General features: G+C 36.2%; 2 protein-coding genes across 4 annotated transcripts in view; one reads left to right on the top strand and one right to left on the bottom strand.

The window, feature by feature from the left end:
• gxylt1a (glucoside xylosyltransferase 1a) overlaps nucleotides 1-18132 on the top strand; it is a 58247-nt gene extending 40115 nt beyond the window's left edge. The window contains exons 8-10 of one of the 3 annotated variants that reach the window (XR_007896352.1): nucleotides 6383-6498; nucleotides 8939-8975; nucleotides 17794-18132. Coding sequence is in view for 1 of the 3 variants with exons in the window: in XM_051690274.1 (XP_051546234.1) it covers nucleotides 8939-8975; nucleotides 14964-15030; nucleotides 17794-17815 (126 nt within the window). In the remaining 2 variants the exon portion in view is untranslated. Of the gene's footprint in view, nucleotides 1-6382; nucleotides 6499-8938; nucleotides 8976-14963; nucleotides 15064-17793 lie in introns of those variants that run through there. The other 2 variants (XR_007896351.1, XM_051690274.1) reach the window with 2 other exon arrangements.
• Nucleotides 11156-23668, bottom strand: part of LOC127436234 (PDZ domain-containing RING finger protein 4-like) — a 66828-nt gene continuing 54315 nt past the window's right edge. Inside the window, exons 4-8 of the mRNA XM_051690269.1 lie at nucleotides 20623-20721; nucleotides 19807-19869; nucleotides 17458-17559; nucleotides 14886-15008; nucleotides 11156-14278 (exon numbers count right to left, since the gene is read on the bottom strand). Coding sequence (XP_051546229.1) covers nucleotides 12854-14278; nucleotides 14886-15008; nucleotides 17458-17559; nucleotides 19807-19869; nucleotides 20623-20721 — 1812 coding nt within the window. The 3' untranslated portion in view covers nucleotides 11156-12853. The remainder of the gene's footprint in view (nucleotides 14279-14885; nucleotides 15009-17457; nucleotides 17560-19806; nucleotides 19870-20622; nucleotides 20722-23668) is intronic.

Raw genomic sequence — 23668 nt, 5'->3', positions numbered from 1 at the left:
TATCTTTTTAAATATACAACTGTTATATTGTAATTCTGCAATCAGAAGTTTTATTAACTATACAGTTTGATCCATATAAATATATTTATATCAACTATTAAGATTGATACCCTTACCCTAGTTATAATTATAATATTTTCCTAAATATACTTTATTTTTGCTTTTGTGCCATATAAATTCTGTTAAAATTTGAAACAATTATGGTGACAACATTCAATTGAACATACTCATTTAAACTAAATACAACAAATAAAACTACAAACGACACTATTTTATATGAGTCAAAAACATAATGATAAACAGCAGCAATTAATTACAGTATATATTTTACTAGAATAAATAAAGAAACTGACCCATGCAGGGCTCAAGTGAATCGGGAATTATTTATTTAACAAGTTTGTTTACATAAACCGTCAGAACAAATCAATCCTGAAAGCTACATATAAGTGAATCAGTAAATTGTTTTTTAACCCATTCATTTACATGCTGTAGATTGTTACTGGTAAAATTACACTATTGTGAAAATAGCAGCGCTACTGTGATTTTATTGAAATATGTAGTTAAGTTAGTTCTGTTGCTACTTTTAGGCAGTGAGTTTGATTGGACGCATGGCCAGTTATTTAACTGATGTAATTTCCCATCAGTTGAGAATCGCCGATTTAAACTGCTTTAAGGCCTATTCACACCAAATTTGCAAGACGAAAGATCTATCCCAGGTCTAATCAACTTCAGAAACATCAGGGGCTGCAAAGCTGGATCCCTGTACCCTCAAGGGCCGCACTCTTTTTTTAATTTTTTTTTATTTGGAATGCCCAATTCCCAATGCGCTCTAAGTCCTCGTGGTGGCGTAGTGACTTGCCTCGATTCGGGTGGCGGAGGATGAATCTCAGTTGCCTCCGCATCTGAGACTGTCAATCCGCGCATCATATCACGTGACTTGTTGCGCGCGTTACCACGGAGACATAGCGCATGTGAAGGCTTCACGCTATTCTCCACAGCATCCAACTCGCCACGCGCCCCACTGAGAGTGAGAACCACATTATAGCGACCACGAGGAGGTTACCCCATGTGACTCTACCAGGCCAATTTGGTCCCTGAGGGCCAAACTCATAATTTTTATGATTATATATATATATAATTATAAGTTAACATTTTTACAGTAAGAATGTTGGAATGTTAGTTAATGGGATAGTTCAACCAAAAATGAAAATTCTCTCATCATTTACTCACCTTCATGTCATCCCAGAGGTGTATAACTTTCTTTCTTCTGCTGAAGAGAAATGAAGATTATTTAGAACAAATATCTCAGCTCTGTGGATGAGAGACAGATCAATATTTAAGTCCTTGATTTTTTTTACTATAAATCTCCACTTGTTGAAACTAAACATGCGCCACGTGTGACTTTCAGATGTGAGTGAAAGTGGAGATTTATAGTAAAAAAAGTTTTAAATATTGATCTGATTCTCACCCACAGCTATCATATCACTTCTGAAGACATGGGTTAAACCACTGGAGTTACTTACAGATTACTTTTATGCTGCCTAACACATCTGGGATGGTATGAGGGTGAGTAAATGATGAGAGAATTTTCATTTTTGGGTGAACTGTCCCTTTTAGCAATTATTTTAATCATAAGGGGTGTAACAGTTCGATTTTCTGATATAGATCAGTTCTGTTGTCACTGTGATTGTCAACTAACAAACACCATGAGTGTTTAACATCACATACATCAGAAATGTGTTCAAAAACAAGAGCGATATATCCAAAATTACCACCAAAACTCCTTCAGTGACAAGTCATAAAGATTTGTTCACCCCCCTTATTGTTTTGCGCCGAAGTAGATCACTAAAAAGCGTTTGCGTGGAGGTGTCTCAGCACCGTCACTGATTGTGACGAGTATATTGACAAGCTATTCAAGAGACTGGACAGTGTTGAGTAACTCTTAAGTGAGATTGTGAGCGCGAATGTTTGATTGACAGATATATAGTGTGTATGAACGTGCACGCAGACCGATCACCGCACTCATAACATCTGCCATGCTCAACTCAGATATTATTTTTTTTAAATTTGTATTTATTTGTAACATCCTCTTTCAGTTGAATTCCCTCTCTAATGTGATTCAACAATGTAGAGAACTAGTGTAAATCCTCATGAAAATGGACACCTCACAATTCCTACAGATGTAATGGGCTGCTGATTAGTATATTTCTGATGATGACATCATAACGCGGGCCGCAAAAAATTGCTTGAGGGCCACATGCGGCCCACGTGTTGAGTAGCGCTGGTCTATTCACACCGATACCGAAACGAATAAAATGAAAAACGATTTCACACCTGTACATTAGGTGGCGCTGTTCTACTAACATTTATTCTGGTGCATGGATCTATAAGCATGCAGATGTATTAATGCATGTGATTAATATATTTTAACACAGTTACAGAATGTATTTAATTTGGCATAACTGTTTCATTATATTCTTTCCCTTTTTGATGCATTTATAGGAATATAAAATCTGTGTTTTTTGTGTGAGTGAGATGAGTAAAGAGTGATGTAAATATACATCCATGCATGTATTTTGCTACGAGTATATTCCAAACAAACTGCCCAATTCCCACTACTTAGTAGGTCCTCGTGGTGGCGTGGTTACTCACCTCAATCCGGGTGGTGGAGGACAAGTCTCAGTTGCCTCCGCTTCTGAGACCGTCAATCTGTGCATCTTATCACGTGACTCGTTGTGCATGACACCGCGGAGACTCACAGCATGTGGAGGCTCATGCTACTCTCCACGATCCACGCACAACTTACCACACGCCCCATTGAGAGCGAGAACCACTAATCATGACCACGAGGAGGTTACCCCATGTGACTCTACCCTCCCTAGCAACCGGGCCAATTTGATTGCTTAGGAGACCTGACTGGAGTCACTCAGCACGCCCTGGATTCAAACTCGCAACTCCAGGTGTGTTAGTCAACGTCTGAAATAATGTACATTAAGTAAAACAGTTATAGCATCAAATATGCTGGATAACACTAAAAATAATAATAAAAGAAGCCTCATGCTTTTTTCTTTATTTAATTATTGCATATTTGTATTGAATTCAGGGTTTCTTGTGCGAATTGAGAAAAAGAGCACTGTTACAGGAATACTTTGTGTTATTTTATCCTTGCAATCAAAATAGCAATGAGGTTCTATAATTAATTGTTTTATAGTATTGCATGTAAAGAGTCTTTTTATTTGATATTTTACTATGAGCTTAGTCCAAACAAATTGCCGAACCTCGCTACTATTTTTAATGCCTGGATAATGTAACAGGCACAGTAATTTACATACTAAATAATGCACATTTAGACAAAACACTAGGTATATTATATAATATGAGGTATCAGCACATTACATAAATATTCTAAAAAAAGAAAGAATGTGTTTACAGCTTCTATATTATTAATTTACTGCATATATGCATTGAATTCAGAGTTTTTGTGCGTGAAGCGAGTAAAAGAGCACCAGTTCGTTAGCACCACCAATGTGCTGGATTGTGCAGCGACTCTGGAAACATGACAAAAACTCATATCTCATTGGTCAGTCACATTTCATCATGCTCTGGAAAAAAAATCGGACTTCTACGTATAAAAAAAAACAAACAAAAAAAAAACCTTCGGATTATTGGTGGACAATATGTTGGTCCTGATGTGAATAGTGCCATGGAAATCCATTGTACTGAGTCAAAAGCTTGTTCAGAACGAACATTCGCACAGAAAATGTGGTCTTGGTGTGAATAGGCCTTAAGTGTCACACTTGTGGAACAATCCATGTTTGATACTTCTCTTGACTGCACTAGAGAGAAAGTTGTTTGTGATTGCAAATGGTAATTCTTCACTGTGCCTCAGTGCAATAGAAATCTTTAAGGAGGTTTTTAGTGAGTGTAAACCTATTCCCGCAGAGAGTAACGGCATTAAGCACGAGTCGAGCATGCACCCGCACCGGGTGAAATCCCCCCACAGTGACTTCCTTTCTGTCAGATTAATAATAGAAAAAGATTACAGACACCTCGAAGGGACAAACAAGACAAAACACAGGAAGGTTATTAAAAGAGTGACGATGCCAGCGACTTGTCAAATAACGACAGCTGTGACGATATCAATATTTGATGGGCCTCCATCAAAGCACGCAGTGAACACGCTGGCACGCCTGACTCGTCATGGGCAACGCTAACGTGTGTTTAGCATATGGTGACAACTATAACCCGTTTTAATGAGCTGTGTTATGATGGCCTCCCATGAAGAGCTCTGAGGAATCTATTGAACTATGATTCAGGAACATATAACATCTCTTTCCTGTTGTACACTATTGTTCTGTGCATTTGGGGTAAAGACCTGACAGAAGATTTACTTTAGAAGGATCTAATGTCTTTTTTGCTACTGACAGACATATGGTTGAAGACAATAACATCAGGGTTTCATTGAGCTCGGTTCAGACTTTTGTACACAGCCAAAAAACAAAAAACGTGCATTAAAATCATTGTGAAAAATCCTCACAAATATATTGCAAAAACAACCCACCGGTTCCATTATGGTGAAACTGTCAAATGAATGTTTTCAAATGTGTAGCGTTTATTTCAGTCGCTCACAAACCATGAAAACTGATGTGTTTTGTGACATGAAAGCACGGTACAGCTAATGTATCCCCTCACAGAATGAGAAAACATCTCTGTTTCTATTTTTTCTTTGTTTGCCTGAGGGGTTTGACCCGTTTTAATCTCACACTTTGTGATCGAATCAAAACCGTGCAGCTTCATCTGTGAGGAAGACTCCAGATGCTGTCACTAACTAGCATGCCAACACGTTTGTTTTGGCATCCCCTTGAGGCTAGCGCTGTTTCCACACATGCTGAAATAGTTGTGAAATATAACCTCTCGGAGCATAAAAGAGACGTTTGTATTTGATGTTTTACAAATATCATATTTCACTTTGTGGTTCTTTTGAAAATCTTTCAAACTGTGGTATTATTGCAACAAAATGAACTGTACAGTCATATTCCTGAGAATGAGAGCTTTCATTTGATATATGACTTGTCTATTTTGCTATTTTAAAGACTTTTATATTCATATTAATATTTCTACCACATGGCCACTAGGTGGCGCTTATTCGCGATGCATAAGTTTAAGGCCTTATTTTGTTATTTCATGTAACATAAATGCAGAAGTGATGGTTTTCTATAGAAAGTTCAGATTCTAAACTTTCAAACGATACCACATATGCCTGACTTATGGATACGGGGACTTTAACGTTTTAAACGTAAACCTTTTTCGTGATATAGTGCCCCCTTTTGAACCCGCCAGCTGGTCCACAGAGTTTAAGAGGTTAAACAACTTTACAGCTCAAATAATACATGAGTTTTAACAGAAGAATTAATGTAAGTGCTTTTATATGATTATAAGCTTTACATCTCTGCCTTTAAACCCTCTTAAAATTGTCCCCATTGACTTCCATTGTAAGTTTCTCACTGTAACCTCCATTATTGCTTTATTTTAAGAAAATGAAGGACAAGTCGAAATAATTTTTTTGTGGTAATCATTATTATGCCACAAATGCTGTCGATTGAGCTAAACTTGTATTGAACCTGGAATAGTTTTACCAGATTAATCGGTTATCGACTTTCTTCCAATATCAATCACTTTAATATCATCTTACACAAAAGGAACATGCATACATCATTACTAGATTTGATAGTGGACACAGTTCACCCTCAAAGCATAAAATCGCCCCAGCCCCTCAAATCTAATTAGTGGAATGGAGTTGAGTGTGTGATAGAGAGAGAATATGAATGATATATAGAGAGAGAGAGTGTAAATGTAGAATGTCCAGCGGAAATAAGACGAGTGAACCGGCCAATCAGAGTCATGCGTCTGTAACAATAATCTGACATCATTACAGTGCTTTATTCAGTTGTGTTAAATGGGTTCAATGTTGTACTGAACAGTGAGAGAATCTGTGCTCAGATCAGTTATAACAGCATATACTGATCACACAGAAGCAGATCAATATGAAGAATACATTTATTGTTCATTAACTGTTACTGTCAGCTGCTCAATAATAACATGTATCACAAGATGAAAGTAAATTAAACAAGATCAGTTCAGTTTTATTCGCTTTAGTTTTCATCCTTTGTGTTGCAGAAAGATGAAAATGTAAATGATACATTGATATTTATAGATAATAATATTGTGTAAGAATTCAAACGAGTCTTGCAATAGTTCCTCTGACACAAATAACAGTGATGAGTCTGTTATTATATTGCATATGAATGGAGAAATGATATTGATTGTATCACAGTTGTATCTGTTAAGAATGAGAATGTATTTTCACTTTCATTCTATGCAGAACTCCACATAAAGTTCTGCAGATTTCTTCATCATTAGAACATCATTCACAAATCCACACGAATCGGTCGAGTAAAGGTTGAATTCAGCTGCATCTGTTTCACACAAACCCTTTATGTGAGTACAAAGGTCACATTGAAACTGTAATTATGATAAATAACTAAATGTGTTTACCTCATGTCCTTCTTTGGTAGATGACATCATATGATCACTTAGTCAAATGACTTTAATCCTATTCAGAGACCACAGCTCGCCTAAAGTCACAGATTTACAGTAGTGCTGTAGCAGCAGTTCTGTCTCATTTACATACTTTAAAAATAAAATATCCAGAGGAATTCTTTTCGAGCTTTTTATTCTAGTTGTGATGTCTTTATGTGTAATGGGAGTTCAGTGCGCCGCAGGCTAACAGTCTTTGGGGCTGCATTTATTATCAGCTATTGTATTACAGTTGGGTTTGAAATCAAAGGCACAATTGAGAATACTTACACTGATGCTTTGCTGTAAAATCTGAAATGTATTCTTGGATTTCATTACCATATATTTAACAGCAGAAATAACCTTCAAGATTCACACAAATATAGCACAAGTTAACTTGTTTCTTCTTAGCCTAGTTTTCAAGCATGTACATTTTTCAAAAAATGTTGTTATTCCTCTTTAAGGCCTTCACATTCCCCTGATTGTTATACCACACCTGTGCTCTGTTCTCTGGGGAAAACTCTGAACTGGGCCTCAATGCTGAAGCTTTGAAAGTAGTTCATGTTTCTCTGCCACTTTTACTGATTGTCCAAAGTTTAAATGCACAGAGCAGAAAACAGGAATGGAAGTTATTTTCTGAAATAGTTTTGTTCCTTCACAAAATATTTTTTGCTCCCTCTCAATAAGTTTTTGCATATCTTCACAAAATATATTTCGCTCCCTCTCAATACATTTTTGCGTTCCTTCACAAATATTTTTCGCTCCCTCTCAATAACTTTTTGCGTTCCTTCACAAAATATTTTTCGCTCCCTCTCAATACGTTTTTGCGTTCCCTCACAAAATATTTTTCACTCCCTCTCAATACGTTTTTGCATTCCCTGACAAACTATTTTTCGCTCCCAAGCAATAATTTTTTTGCGTTCCTTCACAAATATTTTTCGCTCCCTCTCAATAACTTTTTGCGTTCCTTCACAAATATTTTTCGCTCCCTCTCAATAACTTTTTGCGTTCCTTCACAAAATATTTTTCGCTCCCTCTCAATACGTTTTTGCGTTCCCTCACAAAATATTTTTCACTCCCTCTCAATACGTTTTTGCATTCCCTGACAAACTATTTTTCGCTCCCAAGCAATAATTTTTTTGCGTTCCCTCACAAAATATTTAATTTTTTGAGTTCCCTCACAAGAATGTTTCGCTCCCTCTCAATAAGTTTTTACGTTCCCTCACAAAATATTTTTCGCTCCCTCTCAATAAGCTTTTGCGTTCCCTCACAAAATATTTTTTCGCTCCCTCTCAATAAGTTTTACGTTCCCTCACAAAATATTTTTCGCTCCCTCTCAAAAAGTTTTGCATTTCCTTGCAATAAGTTTGCATTCTCTTAAAAAATGTTTTTTGCTTCCTCACTTTAGTTTGTTTCCTCACAATAAGTCTAGAATTCCCTCACAAAATGTTTTCATTTCCTTGCAATAACTTTATCCATCCCATATAACCAATGTTTTACTACAGTAGCAATATGGTTGAACTATGGTATTTGTGGTAAAACCATAGTAACCACAAAATTTACCATGATGTTCATAATAAAACCATAATAATAGTACAGTGAAACCAAAACTATAGTTCTTAAAATCCTAAACATTTTGCCACAAAACATTTTTACTATAGTAACACCATGGTTGATGTGTGGTAAAAGTACCATAGTTTTCAAAACCATATTTTCCACCCAAAAAATATGCCCTAAAAACATGGTTTCACTTTAATATTGCTGCATTAACCATAACCATAGTAACCATTTGGGGTAAACGTACATGTAGGCATACCACAAATGTGCACATTACTATAGTAAAACTCACTGTGATTTATTTTTGTGAATAAATGAATGATTATGGTTTTATTACCATACTTATTATTTTCCTGTATAATTATTACGGTTTTACCATTGAGCATGTTACTGTAGTAAAACCATGGTCCATTTTTTAAAAGAGAGATAAAGCTATTGTTGGAAACCCAAAACAAATGCAAGGGAACGCAAAACTATTTCAGATAATAAATTAACTTCCATGTCCTCTAATGAAATTACTGGAATTTCTCCAGTGTCATATGTACAGTTGCTCCTCAGAGACTACAGCACTAAATGTTTTCCCACATCAGACTACTACTGTTTCAGATTTACCTCTAAATGGAACAGAAAGTCACTCAGATGGTCTCTTTAATGTACAAGTCGCACAATCTACTTTTAATATATTTTTGTGTTATTTGAACAGTTTTTTGGTCATTTGCAGAGCTTAATAATCACAGATATGACCTGTTGTTGTGTGGAAAACAGCTGTGTGATGATTCTTCAAAACATCTTTTGCATTCCACAGAAAAAACAACAACATGTGGAGTTGGAAAGACATGAAGGTGAGTAAATTATAACCAAACTTTTATTCATAGGTGAACAGATCCATGTTTAGCACAAGCTTTAACTTTAACAGATAATGTAAATAAATGCTCCTGTACTTCAGGCTTGATTAAAACATCAACAGTGCTGAAAATCTGCCAAGATCATGTGACTTCCGTTACCGTCATCCATCAACACAACACTTAAATAGCATATCAAAGATCAGCTGCTCTATAAATATACAAAGTGACATTGATCGACTCATTATAAGAACAGTAACAGCCAGGGTCTGGATATCTCAGCGAGTATTGACGCTGACTATCACCCCTGGAGTCGTGAGTTTGAATCCAGAGCGTGCTGAGTGACTCCAGCCAGGTCTCCTAAGCAACCAAATTGGCCCGGTTGCTAGGGAGGGTAGAGTCACATGGGGTAACCTCCTCGTGGTCGTGATTAGTGGTTCTCGCTCTCAATGGGGCGTGTGGTAAGTTGTGCGTGGATCGTGGAGAGTAGCATGAGCCTCCACATGCTGTGAGTCTCCGCGGTGTCATGCACAACGAGTCACATGATAAGATGCACGGATTGACGGTCTCAGAAGCGGAGACAACTGAGACTTGTCCTCCGCCACCCGGATTGAATGAGTAACTGTGCCACCACGAGGACCTACTAAGTAGTGGGAATTGGGCATTCCAAATTGGGAGAAAAAGGGGAGAAAAAATAAAAAAAGAACAGTAACAGCCAAAAGCGTCATAACATTAGAAACAATGGCACTCCGTCTATTACAGATTCTCTCGGTAAGTGTCGAGTTGGCCTTCAAACCACATAATGAGCGGGAGTTTTCGGACGTTCACGGATTACTAAAGGTTATCGCTGTAAATGCTCTCAGACGCCGTTGAGTGGCGTTATCCATTTGACATTTCTGTCAGCTGCGGTTTTCGATGCAGTGGATTCTTGTGACAAATGTCATCGCTGTCACTGAACCGCCTTTAATTACACCTGAGCGTATCTCACCGCTGACCGCGCGCTACTTCATTAGCTAAAGCAGCACTCAGATAGACTGCAGTGCAGTGCACACTACTGAGTGTTCAAGGGGATTTAACTGCTGTTTGAGGTCTGTATGAAGCTGATGGGGTGAGTTGATGTTTAGTGAATGTGGATGAACTCATTAACTTCAGCAGTCGTGTTTTATAATGTATTTGAGATTTTGAACAATAGAAAAGCACCAAACCGAAGTAATGATTTATTGGAGACTGTTGTGGTTTCTTTTCTTTTTTTCTAAAGCTCTCAATGATGAATTTCAAGGCAATGTAGGGGTCAATTTCACAAAAACCTGTGAAGAACATGTCTAGGTCACAAAAAAAGACATATTTTGCATGAAGGACATTGAGCCTGTTTAGGGCCTTTACTATTATTTGTATTTACTACTTTTCATGTTACATTTTCCCCCAAATTCTCTGACATTTGCAGTGCTGAATTCTTGGTAAAACAATGATTTTTTTACATTTTTATTTAAATGAACAATAAAGGCAGAACAACAAATATTGTCATGATGTTTAGATCATTTACAATTTAATAATATAGCATTTTTCACATTAAAGAAATTAGAATTTTGGGGGGGAAATGTGCTAAAACAATAGATTTTCTTTTCTTTTGATTTTGGTTCAAAACTGAGCTTTGACAGGTTTCTTTAGGTATGTACGCAGTTATGCTAACATATGAAGTTATATAAGCTATAAACTAAATAGCATGTTGCTGACATGATGAAGTTTGTTGCAGAGAACACAACAGACATAAAGAGGATTTCAATATTAATCTTAAAATTTAACAGATTCAAAACATGTTTTTTGCTTAATTTTTTTGCATAATTATAATATAAAAAAAGTCACAATTCTGAGATACTAAATAGAAATGATGAGATAAAACATTCAAAATTATGAGATAGTCATGTCAAAATTATATGCTAAATCATATTTATGAAATAGTCATAATTATGACAAAAGGTCATTGAGATAAATTATAATTATGAGATTAAAACGTCAAAATTATATGATAAATCATATTTATGAAATACTAAATCATAATTCTGATATTAAAAAATCTAAATTATGATATGCTATATTTATAAGATACTAAGTCATATAATTATGAATTTTATATCTCATAATTTAGCAACAATTATAAGCACAAAAAAAAGTCAGTCAGGCTAGTTAAAGGGACTCCGGCAGTTTCTATTAACCTGAAAAGAGTTTTTTGAAGAAAACATTTATTTAGTGTCAAAATATCACAATGACCACACATTCACCTGGCCAAGAGAGACGACTACAGATTATTTAAATAAGACTGAGAACATTTAACCAGAACAAATACAGAAATTTACAATTGAAATGTACAATCTTTGCTCCAATAAATAAAACCAGATTCAGAAAAGTGAAGTCAAAGACATTGGTTCCATAACCATCATTAAATGAGATCCACTGGGCAGAACCAGCAAACAAGCGTTCAAAATTGATCTGGGAAGCATTTGATCAGTTTGAGAGTACATTTAGATGATTTATGCTGGTATGTTTTTAGTATTCCATTTGGTTTAATAAACCAGTCTTTCTGACAGCAACACTTTTCTGCAATATGATTAATCCACATTTACCATAAAACATATTCACCTGCTGGTCATAAACACAACACTGGACTTTGTAGAGGGTGTCCTTTTAGAATCGATAAAGTTAGAAATGACTCTCCAGCTGTGTATTCAGTGACGTGGGCTGGTTTTGGGAACCCTATAACTGGTCCAGTGTCTGGCAGAGGTAGAGGTAGAACCGGCCCAGTTTATGTATAGCTACATGAGTTGTCTACTGTTTGGTTCAGAGAGCTGGTTTGGTTTAGTACTTGCTGGTCTTGACCAAGTTCAATGAAAAAACCTACTGCTAGAAATCGGACTCAGCAGCGTTGATTAAAGGCAGGTAATTGGGGGGCCTGGGTAGCTCAGTGGTAAAATACAATGGCTACCACCCCTGGAGTTTGCTAGCTCACTAGCTCCCAGGGAGTGCTGAGCGTGCTCCATGACTCCAGTCAGGTCTCCTAAGCAACCAAATTGGCCCGGTTGCTAGGGAGGGTAGAGTCACATGGGGTAACCTCCTCGTGGTCACTATAATGTGGTTCGTTCTCGGTGGGGTGCGTGGTAAGTTGAGCGTGGTTGCCGCAGTGGATGGCGTGAAGCCTCCACACACGTGCCATGTCTCCGTGGCAACGCACTCAACAAGCCACGCGATAAGATGCGCGGGTTGACAATCTCAGACACAGAGGCAACTGGGATTCATCCTCCGCCACCCCGATTGAGGCGAATCACTACGCCACCACGAGGACTTAAAAGCACATTGGGAATTGGGCATTCCAAATTGGGAGGAAAAAGGGGAAATATCCAACCCCCCCCCCCCAAAGGTAGGTACAACAATTCACATTTTGCTGAAAAGTATACATTGTATGAAGTTTGTCATTCTTAAGTATTTTTGTTGTTTTACAGTAAAAATATCTATAAATTCAGGCTACCTGCTAAGCAAAACTGTGCATTATTGTAAGGCATGTTTCTGTGGATATTTGTTGCATTTAAGTGTTTTGCTTTTTGGCAACCATTTCTTATTGGTTTTTATCTAAATGTCATGACGTTTATGCTTAAAACAAGTATCTTGAGCAAAAAAAAAAAGAAGGAAGAAAATAAAAGATTAAGAAACATTCTTTGAATAATTTCTTACAGTAAAAAAAAAAAAAAAAAAAATGATGAAACTCGTTTAATTGCTTACAAAAACATTATCATTTAACAAAGTGTGAAAAATAATATTGTCTTATAAAAATCGCCACATTGAACGAGGCAAAAGTAGATCGTACCACATGGGGTAAAGTTTGAGAACTATACAGTTGTAACCGAGAGGAAGGCGTTGTGAACTTTGGATGCTTCGGGCGCTTTTGTTCCGTGCGTCATCAACTCCTGAATTGTCATCCAGTTGTCCAGAATCTTCTTGTTTCGTTTCTTCATCATCTTACGACGACTGAGTTCGATGATGCTAACCTCCTTGCGTCCCTCTCCGCCGCTCTGCGGATTCTCGCGCAAGCTTTCCAAACGACTCCGCTGCATGAACTCACGTCGCAGCCGCTGTTCTTTGGCTCGTAGGAGCTGCTGTTTGCGCTCTTCTTTGCTCCAGTAGCGTCCCATCTTCATCTCGCTCATAGCGTCGTCATCAGTCGTCATACCTCCGCTGCGTTCCTCCTTGATTTTGAGCGCTCGCTCCCGGAGCAGTCGGTCTCGGACTGGCCGTTTGGTGATGTACCTCGTCCCATCGCTTCTTACCTTGACCTTCCACTCCATCTTGGGTTCCGAAGGCTGGCTGACCTGCGGGCCGCTCATTCCCAGAAGACTGAGCTGGCTGTGGGTGTATTCCAAGGCAGACTGCTGCTGGATCAGATGTATGTAGCTCTGGTAATGTTGCGAAGGTGCCGAGACGTCCGCTTGCTGGTGACGTGGAGATAAGCATGGGATCCTTGAGTGAAGATTTTTCCTCTGAGAGCTTTCGTCTTCTGCAGGAGGTGTTTGGTCAGACTCTGAGGGATTGCTGTGGTCAGGACTTCCACTCGGTGCTCTCCTAACAGGTGGCGATCTGTGGCCGGCGAGGAAACTAGTTTTTAGGTTCTTCTGATTGGTGAGGTTGACCATCCTCTGCATAGAGTGTTCTGGAGAGCGGTCCATTGCGAGAGGCGTGCTGCGAGAGCTCTCCGCCGTGTTGTATGCGCTCGAACTGTCCTTGTCTGACTTCTCGGGATGCTCACTGATGTCCGCCAACTTTCCGCCGCGTTGTCCGTGGCGAGGGCTGCAGGGTCCCTGTTGCAGCTGGTCTCGCTTGCCCAGTTGATGCGCTTGCATGATGTTCTGACACTCCAGCTCGATGCTGTGCAGTTCCTCGTTGAGCAGCCGCAGCTCGTGTTCTAAGCCGCTGCGTTGCTCCGTCAGGCTGCATTCGATGGTGCTGCTGCGGGTGTAGAGGAGGTCATACTCGCCGCTGTTGCGGATCTGATACTTGAGCTCCAGGAGCTGTTGATAACAGTCTCCTTCAGGAACATCATGGTCCAGTCTGTCTCCAGAGTGATGCGCTGATGCTGGGCAATCCCGATTCTGACCCGTAGCCTCTCGCCGCTGACGCAGACACCGTGACAGTCTCTTTTGGATCTTAGCGAGAACGTTCTTCTCAGAAGCTTCCCCTGAAACGTCCATCTGACTCAACAACTTCTCGTGATTGTAGGAACAGGAAGCGGTGATGTTATCTTCTTGCATTCTTCTGGCCTGCAGGGAGATTTGAGTGGAAATTATACAAACATCTGCATGTTTACACATAAAACAAAGACAGAATCTACCGAGACTTCATTACTGAAAGGTTTTATATAAAACTCGTGTCATTTGGGAGACTGAGGCATTACAACAAAACAGGTTTCTCTGCTTTTGTTTGAACTTTCAGGCTGGGTAATGTAGAACACGAAAAAATATGAAAGTATGATTCATAATGTTGGGAATTTCAAATATTCTATTTTAATGCTCATTGCCCTTGTGAGACATGAATGTACTTGCAAAGAAATCAAACTAAGTATGAAACTACTGCAGTGAATCCCATGAAAATGTTTTCGGATGAAACTGCGAGTGATTTGCTCGCCAGTACAATACAAGGGTTTTATTCGTGGTTGCTATGCTGTTGCATCTGAAAGGTTTATTAGCATGTTTCCATGTGGTTTCTAGGGTGTTCTAGGTGGTTGCTAGGTGCATCTACTAATTAAAAATGGCAAGATGCTGAATACATATTTAAGCAGTATTTCTGTTGTATTACTCGAGTGAACATCAGTTTGATGTTAACACTGAACAGCTCAGGTGTGTTCTTGTTCGATATAGTTTCTCTAACCTCCTCTTCCTCCTCTCTGGCTGCTCTCTCCATCTCCTCTTCTTCTCTCCTCTGTTCCTCCAACATCTGCATCTTCAGCTCCTCCAAGAACTCGCTGTGTTCATCATCCAGCCACGGCTCCTCCTAAAACAACACAACCGCAACGGTACAACCAGTGTTAATCTCGCCAGCAGAATTACTGACAAAAATGTTTGCTTTTTTCATTTTGTTGATGATAATGAAGATGTGATGAAAAATAAGCATCAGAATTGTAATTTAAACTTTGTTAAATAAAAAAATAACACTGCAAGATATTATCAATGCATTAATAATGTTTTTAGAAAACGAGTAAAAATCAGGAAAGTATACGGTTAATCCAAATAATTAATAATAATTATTTTTATTAATAATTTTCTTTATTTATCACACATTATACATTTGCACATATACAGTGAAATTCTTCTTTTTCACATAACCCAGCTAGGCTGGGGTCAGAGTGCAGGGTCAGCCATGATACAGCACCCCTGGAGCAGATAGGGTCAAGGGCCTTGCTCAAGGGCCCAACAGTGGCATCTTGGCCATGCTGGGGCTTGAACCCCCGACCTTCTGATCAGTAACGCAGAGCCTTAACCGCTGAGCTACCACTGCAACTAATTTTTGCATATCCCAGCCAAGCTGGGGTCAGAGCGCAGGGTCAGCCATGATACGGCACCCCTGGAGCAGATAGGGTCAAGGGCCTTGCTCAAGGGCCCAACAGTGGCATCGTGGCAGTGTTGGGGCTTGAACCCCTGACCATCTAATCAGTAACCCAGAGCCTTAACCACCAAGCCACTGCCCCTAGAAATAATCAAATCATAGTATGATTGCCCCGTTTGAGCTGGTAATGTACAGTATATTAAATGTTTTAATATGCAGTTATGTAATGTAGAAATGAATATGAATTCTGTGCGCTGTTATTAATAAACAGAACTATCACTAATAACTATCACATCAATCATATAATTACATCATTAATAAATGTCTTCAATGACATAACTGACTTAAGAGTGAACTTTAAAATATCAATATTGAACTTCAATAGAGCCACAATGATGACAGCATTAATGACAATACAATGAATGCATGTAGATGTGAACTCAGACTAAGTTATGTGCTAGTAGCAATGCGTAACTTGTGTTGTGAATAGGCTGTTTTCCTCAAAAACACACTATATATACACAATGCATTATCCTTTCTAAACTGGCTAAAACATCAGTAAGTCTCTAAAGCATGAAGAATTCAGAATACAGTAACTTGAAAAGTACTATACTTCTGTATATTAATTTTCTGCTATTATTTCAGGAGTTCAGGTTTTCAAAAGGATAGTTTTATTTTGTTGTGTCTTTTATATGTTTGATACATGCTTATAAATGCTTCAATATTTGATCTAAAGTTTGGTGTTACAGTTTATGTTCGGTGACTAAAATAAATGAATATGACATGAGGAAATATAGACTAATTGTAAAGGAAATGTTTGTAAATATTTGTAAAAATGAACACTGTGTACAACAGAATCATTACTGTAAAACTGTATCTTTAAAGGAAAAAATACAATAAATCATTCTTAAAAGAAAAAAGATAAAGTACAATGTTAAGCATACATCATGGTAGTATTTCTTGTACTAAATTAAATTAATGCTGATTTTAATAGAGTATATGTATTACAATACATATTGTTTGTTTGTTTTTTACAGTAATGATCATTTTGGGTTAAAATGTGCTTCATTATCATAAGCCACTTTCACACATAAAAGCCATTAAATTGTCGGATTATCTTCTGTTCATGCTTGCAGTGGCTTTCGGTCATTCATCAGTTTTGCGTCCATTCACACAAACTGCTGTTAAACTCTTTTATTTTTATCATAAGTAATGGAATCACTTACTGTTCCTGTAAGATGACGACACATTATTTTCAGGAGCACTTTAGTTTCACTATCTGTCCAATTTGACAAATGTTTTTTCACTCCTGAGTCACAGGCGTTAAACGGCGCGGAATAATTTCATCATCTTCGTCAGAACTTTGTGATTGGCCCAAAGCAGACTTACTGACGTAAGAAGTCCTGACCTGGTACATGCTGAAACCGTTAATCAACTTTTCTGGTAATGTTACAATTCGATCTGTGTTGTGTGACTGATACGTCAAACACACGACCTCTTGACTTCTACTTTGTCATCTATTTTTATGGATGTAAATTTACGGTCAGCGAGTATTTAATTACAACGATCACGAGAGAGTCGTTTAACGTTCGCACAAGCTGCTCTGGATTACGACGGCTGACCCCGCGTAATATTAGCATGCTATTAGTTTTTATGGCTTACGGTTGGAAGTCAATTACACCAACATCACCCGTGTTGAGGGGAATGTGCTGAGCGGCAGTGTGGATTATTTGGGATAATGACTGGCTGAATGTCCATAATTCCACATGAGAAACATTTCAACAATGTTTCAGAAAGTTTACTTATGGTTGTTTTTGTTTTTTTTGATAGTCTATAAAACAGATGTTTGTCTCACTATTTAAGAATTATGATGAAGATATTTTACATGAATACACACCTGTATTTCTGGTCTGGCGAGCAGCAGCACAATATTCCTGCATTCTTCATTAGTCAGAACAGATACTGCTTCCTGTTTGTCCTGAACATCCTGACCATTAATCTGAAACACACACACACACACACACACCGTCAGCCAATGAGATGCCGCCCCTCCTCTGTGTTGATCTATTATTTTAACTTTGTATGATAAGAGGCACAAACACTTCTTATAATGTTTAGCAATAAAGCAAATGTCACAGTAAACGGAATCGTATGTTTTGTTCACACAGCATTTACACGTATACAATGTCTTGACGTTTGTTGACACAAGCGCATCTGTTCGTCATGTTGTCAGGGTTTGTGTAGTGATGAGGTGAGAGGATCCAGATGCAGCTCTTTTAATGATAAATAAACAGAAGAAGATACAACACAACGAAGAAGGTAAACATAAACTCCACAGCAGTATGCTGGCTTACAAAGCTCTACATACAAACAAGAACCGACGAGGCACAAGAGAAACATGAAGACTAAATATACACCAGGACTGATAGGCTAAACAAGACACAGCTGAAAACAATGAGGAAGCGAACCAGGAAACCAGACATGAAGGACGCAAAAATACATTTCAAAATAATAACGTGACACATGCTGTGATGTCATTCTTGTACAGTGTGCACAAAACCTCACATTAAAGATGCACTTCTGATATCATTTTGTTTGTTATTTTATGTAATAATAGATATGTTGTATACATTTATGTTATTTGTTCTATATGTTGTATATTTGTGTTATATATTGTTAATATATGTTGTATATATTTGTGTAATATATTTTGTATACAGTACATTTATTATTTATGCATTAATATATAATGTATATAAGTGTTATTTGTTGTATACAGTATATTTATTTTATTTATTTGGTATACATTTATGTTATTTGTTCTATACGTTGAATATATATTTGTTATGTTGTATATATTTGTGTTATTGTTAATATATGCGGTATATATTTGTTGTCTATTTGTGTTATATATTTTGTATACATTTATTATTTATGCATTAATATATGTTATATACAGTATATTTATTTTATTTTTTATACATTTATGTTATTTATTATATATATTGTGTATATTTGTTATTTATGCTTTAATATATGTTGTATACATTTGTGTTGTTTACATTTGTTATTTATCCTTTAATATACTGTATGTTGTATATATTTGTGTAATATATTTTGTATACAGTACATTTATTATTTATGCATTAATATATGTTGTATATAAGTGTTATTTGTTGTATACAGTATATTTTATTTATTTTGTATACATTTATGTTATTTGTTCTATACGTTGTATATATTTGTGTTATGTTGTAAATATTTGTGTTATATATTGTTAATATATGCACTATATATTTCTTTTATTTGTTATATATTTTGTATACATTTATTATTTATTCATTAATATATGTGGTATACAGTATATTTTATTTTGTATACATTTATGTTATTTGTTCTATACATTGTGTATATTCGTTATTTATGCTTTAATATACTGTATGTTTAATATATTTGTGTTATGTTGTATACCTTTGTTATTTGAATACAGTATATTTGATATTTATTCAGTATACATTTATCTTATTTGTTATTTATGCTTTAATATATGTTGTATATATTTATGTTGTATGTTGTTTTAACATATACATGTTATTTATGTTATGTTATATAATGTTTGGATATAGTAGTATACAGTATGTTTATGTTATGCTGAAATAATTTGATTCAAATTTTGGCAGAGAAAATAAAATTAGTTCTCCATATATAACGCATACTAGTTATGGTAGTACCATATATACTAATACATTTGAAGAATACTTAGAATTGCACTAACAACTATTCAGACCACACCGAGTTTTGCATGGGTACTTAAATCGACACTCTTCACTCTCAGTAATGAGTTTTGTAGTTAAAATGTCTATTTGTTTTTTGTCACTTTACTCATTTGAAAACTCATCTCAGGATGCAGGATGTTCATCTACAGTATCTATAATTCTGTGTTCTCCAGCAGAAGATTCCAGCAACATCAGCAGCGCTTTGGTGTAATGATCCTGAACACGCCCCCTGCTTTCCTGCAGGTCCTGTAGCACAATCGAGCAGTATGTTGGCCAGTAATGATTCTCCAGAGATCACAATGTCTCCCGTTCTCTCGCCATTAACATTGAATGCTGCTGCTGACTCAAACGCTCTCATCGCCGCGGGTGCAATTCTGTGCCCTCATTAATCACGAACGAGCCGCTCGCTGTGAGACAATGCAACACAAAACTCCTCACAAACGTCTAATGAAGCTGAGAGGTGAAGTTACCTGTAAAATACGGTCGCCTTCTTGGATTCGACCATCTTGAGCAGCAATGCTGTTCGGTTCAATCTGTGAAACAATTATTTCAAACATGTTTCAGTGAGTACATTGATAGTAACAATGGTTACAAAACTACAACAACACACGAATAACAAGACTTCAGTCAGAGAAGATGCAAAACTCAATGGCCTCAAGAATCCAGCCAATCTCAAGCTACTTTATATTAAGTGAGAATAGAGAACTATCTTTTAACGGCCAATCAATGCTCGTCTGACTGCATTTGTCCAATCACGTTAGATCTGTAGAGTCGCTGTCGTCATTAGATGACAGAAACCTTCCTGTTTAAAGTTACTCAAGATTATATTGACTGTGTTAACTGTACTGTGAGAGATCAATATTTACAACTCTTCTAAAGCAAATTACTAAAGTCAGTGTCGTTTACCTGGATGACATTACTATTGTATTGTAAAACTGTTAAATCTTTCATAATTCGGTTACAGCTTATTATTTCTTGTATAACAGCGTTGCGAGCAGCAGACATTCATCATCTCAGCTGAAGACACGGATCTGTGCACTTTAATTATATGGAGTGAGATTTTAATTAGCCTGTAAGATCAGACGGATCTGTGTTTACAATGACACAACCATCGAGAGATGAACAACTTCTAATGAACGAAAGTGTTAATACTGATATTTCTTGTTGACTTTCAGTACATCAAAACCTTTTTCAGAAATGACACTGAAAGTTAAATGACAATCTGATGTTTTTGGTGTTTGTGGAGCGTGACGAAGCGTGAAATCTGATTGGCTGTTGAGATTCACCTCACTGACGTATATGCCGATGTCTTCCTCATCGCCTGTCCGGTAACACAGCGTGAGGCCGAGTTTCTCTTGACTGTTCACTCGACATAATTCCACTTCCTGTCAAAAAAAAACACCATTTACTGTAAGTCCACACAGTGAATAATGGCAGCTGTTTGTGTGAGAATATCCGAGTAAGATTCAAATAAAACAATAAAAAATACAAACTTGATGACGTGTTACCATGTTTTACTACGGTTAAAGGGTGTAATGCAACTTTACTGTAGTGAAATCACGGCCATGAGTGGCCAATAGCAGCAAATGCAACATATGTATTTATTAATAACCACAATAAACTATTAGACCACCAAGTAATAAAAGTAATCATTAGCATACAGTAACTGTAGACTATTTATAGTTAATATCATACTTCCAGTGCAAGGTTATAATGAATAATTTAATAATATATACATATATATATATATATATATATATATATATATATATATAATATAAACAGTATTATATTATTATTATTATTAACAATAATATTATATATATATATATATATATATATATATATATATATATATATAATATAAACAGTATTATATTATTATTATTATTAACAATAATATTATATATATATATATATATATATATATATATATATATATATTATATATATATATATAATATAAACAGTATTATATTATTATTATTATTAACAATAATATTATATATATATATATAATATTATTGTTAATAATAATAATAATATTATATATATATATATATATATAATATTATTGTTAATAATAATAATAATATAATACTGTTTATATTATATATATATATATATATATATATATATATATATATATATATAATATTATTATTAACAATAATATTATATATATATATATATATATAATATTATTATTATTATTAACAATAATATATATATATATATATATATATATATATATATATAATATTATTGTTAATAATAATAATAATATAATACTGTTTATATAATATATATATATAATTATTATTATTATTATTATTAATAAAATTTAAAATAGATTTAGGTTATAAATACTCCATCTAAAACTATTTTATTCCTTTAAGTTCTGAAGGTATTTTTAAAGATTTCCTGTTTCAGTGGCATACCCAAAATTAAAGGCTTATAACTCGACCAAAAACAAAAAAAAACCTTGGAGGGTCAAGTGTTTGGTATCATTGTAAAGACAACGTTTCAAATTTTGTAATTATATAGATTATGATATATTCTGGGACTCTCAGCCAAACAAAATGCTAAAAAAAAAAAATAGTGAGCCAAACATTTACTTCTTTCATATTTCTCTGAATTTCCATATATTTTTCGTGAAGTTATAAGTGAAAACGCGGCATACTGTATAAGCAACACCAACATAATTGTCAAAGACATTCAGTTGAAGTCAGAAGTTTACATATTTTTTAATCACTCCACAGATTTCATATTAGCAAACTATATTTTTGTCAAGTCGTTTAGGACAATCTACTTTGTGCATGACATGAGTAATTTTTCCAACAATTGATTGACTATATCACAATTCAAGTGGGTCAGATGTTTACATACACTAAGTTAACTGTTCCTTTAAGCAGCTTGGAAAATTCCAGAAAATCATGTCAAGCCTTTAGACAATTAGCCAATTAGCTTCTGATAGGAGGTGTACTGAATTGGAGTTGTACTTGTGGATGTATTTTAAGGCCTTCAAACTCAGTGTCTCTTTGCTTGACATCATGGGAAAATCAAAAGAAATCAGCCAAGACCTCAGAAAAACAATTGTTGACCTCCACAAGTCTGGTTCATCCTTGAGAGCAATTTCCAAATGCCTGAAGGTACCACGTTCATCTGTACAAACAATAGTACGCAAGTATAAACACCATGAGACCACACAGCCATCATACCGCTCAAGAAGGAGACGCATTCTGTCTCCTAGAGATGAACGTAGTTTGGTGTGAAAAGTGCAAATCAATCCCAGAACAACAGCAAAGGACCTTGTGAAGATGCTGGAGGAAACAGGTAGACGAGTATCTATATCCACAGTAAAACAAGTCCTATATTGATATAACCTGAAAGACTGCTCAGCAAGGAAGAAGCCACTGCTCCAAAACTGCCATAAAAAAGCCAGACTACAGTTTGCAAGTGCACATGAGGACAAAGATCTTACTTTTTATTTTAAATGTCCTCTGGTCTGATGAAACAAAAATGGAACTGTTTGGCCATAATGACCATCGTTATGTTTGGAGGAAAAAGGGTGAGGCTTGCAAGCTGAAGAACACCATCCCAACCGTGAAGCATGGGGGTGGCAGCATCATGTTGTGGGGGTGCTTTGCTGCAGGAGGGACTGGTGCACTTCACAAAATAGATGGTATCATGAGGAAGGAAAATTATGTGGATATATTGAAACAACATCTCAAGACATCAGACAGGAAGTTAAAGCTCGGTCACAAATGGGTCTTCCAAATGGACAATGACCCCAAGCATACCTCCAAAGTTGTGGCAAAATGTCTTAAGCACAACAAAGTCAAGGTATTGGAGTGGCCATCACAAAGCCCTGACCTCAGTCCGAGAGATAATGTGTGGGCAGAACTGAAAAAGTGTGTGCGAGCAAGGAGGCCTACAAACCTGACTCAGTTACACCAGTTCTGTCTGGAGAAATGGGCCAAAATTCCAGCAACTTATTGTGAGAAGCTTGTGGAAGGATACCCAAAACATCTGACCCAAGTTAAACAATTTAAAGGCAATGCTACCAAATACTAACAAAGTGTATGTAAACTTCTGACCCACTGGGAATGTGATGAAAGAAATAAAAGCTGAAATAAATCATTCTCTCTACTATTATTCTGACATTTCACATTCCTAAAATAAAGTAGTGATCCTAACTGACCTAAGACAGGGAATGTTTTCTACAATTAAATGTCAGGAATTGTGAAAAACTGAGTTTAAATATATTTGGCTGAGGTGTATGTAAACTTCTGACTTCAACTGTATACTTAGCTATTACTCGCTATATTT

Source organism: Myxocyprinus asiaticus, chromosome 46, assembly GCF_019703515.2.
Source record: "Myxocyprinus asiaticus isolate MX2 ecotype Aquarium Trade chromosome 46, UBuf_Myxa_2, whole genome shotgun sequence".
NCBI lineage: Eukaryota > Metazoa > Chordata > Actinopteri > Cypriniformes > Catostomidae > Myxocyprinus > Myxocyprinus asiaticus.
The sequence above is the reverse complement of the archived record's forward strand: the minus strand, read 5'-3'. Positions and strand labels throughout refer to the sequence as shown.